The sequence below is a fragment of the Propithecus coquereli genome, unplaced genomic scaffold (assembly GCF_000956105.1).
Source record: "Propithecus coquereli isolate 6110/MARCELLA unplaced genomic scaffold, Pcoq_1.0 Scaffold120, whole genome shotgun sequence".
Taxonomy (NCBI): domain Eukaryota; kingdom Metazoa; phylum Chordata; class Mammalia; order Primates; family Indriidae; genus Propithecus; species Propithecus coquereli.
Genome location: NW_012136081.1, coordinates 1,672,502 through 1,676,851, shown reverse-complemented (window position 1 = coordinate 1,676,851; position 4,350 = coordinate 1,672,502). Strand labels below are relative to the sequence as shown.

At 48.2% G+C, this 4,350-nt stretch overlaps 1 protein-coding gene across 1 annotated transcript in view; it reads left to right on the top strand.

Annotated features, from left to right (window-relative positions):
• Positions 1–2,402: 2,402 nt before the first annotated feature.
• ARL2 (ADP-ribosylation factor-like 2) overlaps positions 2,403–4,350 on the top strand; it is a 17,373-nt gene continuing 15,425 nt past the window's right edge. The window contains exon 1 of the mRNA XM_012665593.1: positions 2,403–2,560. Within this exon, the coding sequence (XP_012521047.1) occupies positions 2,496–2,560 (65 nt within the window). The 5' untranslated portion in view covers positions 2,403–2,495. The remainder of the gene's footprint in view (positions 2,561–4,350) is intronic.

Below are 4,350 nucleotides of genomic sequence, written 5' to 3'. Positions count from 1 at the left end.
TCCTAGTTTTCTTTCAAAGGTATTTCCCAAAGATTTCATTTAAGACTTCTCTTTCCTTCTGCTCCTCTGCCTCAAGTAAAAAAAAAAAAGAAAAAGAAAAAGAAAAAAGAGCTCTCTTTCCTCCTTTCCATGAAGCAAATGAAAACACAGCCCACGCCTAGGCCTCTACCTTTGGTCTTTAAAAGCCTCTCTGCCCTCTGATTTCTAGCTACAGGCAATTCTTCAAAAATTAAACACAGTTACTTTCTGGCCTCCCCTTTTCACAGAGCTTGTAGGTTGTTTTTTTAATCGATATTCATTGAAATCCTACTATGTGGTCCTGGGAAGCTACAACAGCAGGGACAGGCAGGACTTCAAGTTTGACATTTAAACAAGTATTTCAACACTAGTGGTAGTTTAGTAAACAATTCAGAAGTGCTTAAGGTAATAATTTAAGTTCTCCCAAACTTACTTTCCAGAGATAGCTGAATTGCAGTGATTTTCAAACTTTTTTGTGACCCACAGTGAGAAGTACATACATCCATATAAATATATGAAACAAATGTTTCACCAAACACTACTTACCTTTACTACATGGGTAAAGCTGGTGATGTTTTCTGTTTGGTTCACTGAATTTAATTTTTGTTGATGCTACTAGGTTGAACCATGTGAAACTGATATCTTTGTAGTCAAAATGGTCAAACATGGGCAATTTCCTATGGTTCAACCTATTTGTGACACTACAGTAATTTCATAATCCACTTAATGGACTGCATCCCATACTTTGAAAAAACATTGTTTAATGGGTATATTTCCAGTTAATGTTATTTTTTAAATAAAAGTGGGATTGAAATTTGATTATTTCATTTAATATGATATGGACATCTTTCCACCTCACCCTTCTTAAAGCCTCCATGGAATCCACATACACCTACCCTGGCTTCGGTAACCTGCCTTCACTGAAGGCACTTAGGTTTTTTCCAATTTCTTTCTGTTCCAAACCATGCCACAGTGAACTTCCTTGTCATAAACGCTCATGTGCAGTACCAGAATTTCTGTGGCACAGTCTCCTGGAGGCAGGATGGCAGGCTCCTGGCCTGGGCATTTCCCATTTTGATCTTAGCTGTGTTTCAAAGTCTTTGAGCAGGAGTTATGCACAAGCTCTTCCCTTGTGTGGGCCTGAGGGTCAATGGTGCTGATCGCAGGGGCCCACTCGGTAAAGTACCCCGTCTGTCCAGCCCTCCTCTGCCCACAACCTCCTTCTGCAGGATGGGTGGCTCCAGCTCCTTCTAGACTTCTCCTCTAGGCAAACTCCACGGAGACAACCAGATAGACAGAGTACTTTACTGACAACCAGACCTTGGTTTGACTCTTGCCAAGCTCCTTAAATTCTCTGGATTCCATTATTACACCTACAAAAAGGAAATAAACCTCTCAGGATTGCAGGGAGAATGAAGCTGAACATGTGGTGTGTGTTGTAAAGGGTTATACCGGAGTTAACCATATCTTCAGCTCCTGCTGACAGTTCTTTCCCAAGCGTTAGACAGAGGATGCTCCATGCTGCTACTCACATTTACCCTGTAGAGGGCTGGGGGAAGTGCCCAAAGTAAGACAATAAAATAAGGCTCTCACCTGAGATTACAATCTGCTTGGTCCCTGGCCTCAGTTTCCTCACTTTTTCTGGACTTCTTGACCACTAAGGTAAAGAACAAAACTCTTGGACAGTCATTCACTCAACAACATCGAGCACCCAGTACATGCCACCCACTGTGCTGGCACCACCTGGATCTCAGTTTTTTCACCTGCAAAAGTAGGAATTGTGCTTCTCAACAGTGAAACGAGGGGCATCTTGGGCAGGACAATTCTTAGTGCAGGTCTACAATTCTGTCATTGGAACAACCTAAAGATGCCCAGCACATTTTGAAATGGCCCCGAGGGGGCATTACCACCCTTGATCGAGAACCAACAGTCCACTTCCTACAGGAGCTGGGAAGGGGAGAGGCCTAATTTTCTGCTCTGTCACTAGCAGATTTAGGATGATGCCAAGGCCCAAAATGAGCAGGATTTGGACCATGTTTCCCCAGAACAGGGCCTTACACTGGCCCCAGATGCGTCACTACCCTTGGGGCTCTCGGTTCTGACTCTCAGGTCAGCATCCCTTCTCAGGTACTCCCTATCCAGCCAAAATACAATCCAGGATCTTCAAGGTTTCCCTTCCCGTTCCAGTCCTCGGCTACTGCGGGTAGAGGAATGGGGTCTTGCCCTGGTCCCCCAAGCCTCAGCACTCGGGAATGCAAAGGTTAACGCAGGTGGCCACGCAGAGATCCCCAGCACCGCTAGAGGGACCATTGCAGCTGCTCAGTCGGGCCGCCTCGCGGTCACGTGGGGAGAGGGCGGGACCAAACATGGAACCAACCAATCGGCTGTGCTGCCGGTGGGCGTGATAGCCAATAGGAGCAGGGAGCGGGGTCCCGGGACTAGGAAAAAACGGCGGCCGGGAGGGGGCTACGGGGACCATGGGGCTTCTGACCATTCTGAAGAAGATGAAGCAGAAAGAGCGGGAGCTGCGATTGCTTATGCTGTATCCTTCCGGACGCAGGAGTCGCGACGGTAATGGGGCCTCGCCGGGCGGGCGGTGCCAGGCGCCCCCTGCTGGGCGCAAGTGCGCGGTCGGCGGCCTGTACCAACTGCCCATTGTGCGTCACGCACGTGGGCCCTACCAATCGCTCCGGCGGGGGCCGGCGGAGGCTGTACCACTGGCTGGGGCGGGGGCCAAAGAGCTGGGCCTAAAGCGCAGCGGCGGGACCAAGAGTCCCAAATGGAAAGGGAAGGTGGGGCCTGGAGGTGACTCGGACGCCACCATCCGACGGTCTGACCAGAGCGTGGGGCCACTGTCCTCCTCGGCTCTGACCTTCTGCCAGGCCCCGGCCCCGCCCTAGAGTTCGGAGCGGGCCCCCCTTCGGCCCCGGGGGCTAAGGTTGTGGACTCTGCGGGTCACTTCTATTGTGGGTCCAACTGTAGGTTCGTTTGCTGCTGCTTGAGCTGTCTGTGTCCTGGATGCTGAGGACCTGTAGGCCCGAGGGTCCCGCCGACCTTCGGAGTCCGGTTAGCAGGCGCCTGCATTGGATCGTCCTGCTCCGCGCAGCGAATCTGTGATGCGGGAGCGGGCCCGGCCGCCGGGGAGAGAAGACATTTATGTGCGCCTGTAACTTAAAAATAATACTCACATCGTGTCTGTTTTAAAGAGCTCCGAGAAAGGCACAGAGAATTCACTCATTCAGTACATATTCAGTGAGCGCCTACCCTGTGCCAGGCGCTAGGGAAAAACAGCAAAACAGAACAACTCTGCCTCCATGGAGATTCTGTTATGCAGCGGGGAAGAGAGATGATAACACAGCAAATAAGTAGAATATGCAGTATGTGTGGGAAATAGTGCAGTTTAAATAGAATGGTCAAAGGCCACTCTAAGAAAGTGACAATTGAGTAGATATGAGGGAGGTGAGGGAAGAACCATGCAGATATTTGTGGGAAATCTGTTTAAGGCATAGGGGACAGCACGTGCAAAGGCCCTGAGGAGGAACGTAACTGATGTGTTCAATGTAATGTCAGAGGTCAGCATGGCTGGAGAGCGTGAGCAGAGGCAGCTGGGTGGCCATGTGGGTAGGGCCTTTTGGTTCCTGGCTTTCCATTTTTTTTTTTTTTTGAGACAGAGTCTCACTGTGTTGACCGGGCTAGAGTGCCGTGGAGTCAGCTTAGCTCACAGCAACCTCAAACTCCTGGGCTCAAGCGATTCTCCTGCCTCAGCCTCCTGAGTAGCTGGGACTACAGGCATGCGCCACCATGCCCAGCTAATTTTTTCTATTTTTTAGTAGAGATGGGGTCTCACTCTTGTTTAGGATGGTCTAGAACCCCCGAGCTTAAGCGATCCTCCTGCCTCAGCCTCTCAGAGTGATAGGATTACAGTTGTGAGCCACCGCGCCCAGTCTCCCCTGACTTTTTAAAAAAATTTATTTTTATTTTATCAGGCAACACCTCATTCAAAAAATAGAAGGGATGTTCCCTCCCATGACTTTTTTTCTTTTGGTTCTAGAATATAAAGAGTTTTGTTATTTTTCCTCAGGATTATAAAGGTGATACATGAAGTAGCATGGCTGATTAAAAGGCCTTTTAAAATTAAAACTATAATGCCAAATTGTCCTCCCCAGACATTGGGTAAACATGCCTTTTTAAAAGGCATCTAGAACTCTATCTTCAAGTTACAATCCATTTTCTTAGTTCGAAGATCTCCCTTGAAAAGCAGGTTTCACAGCTGTCAGGATTTGGGTATTTTAATTTCATGATTCTTTCTTGTGAAAAATATACATATATATA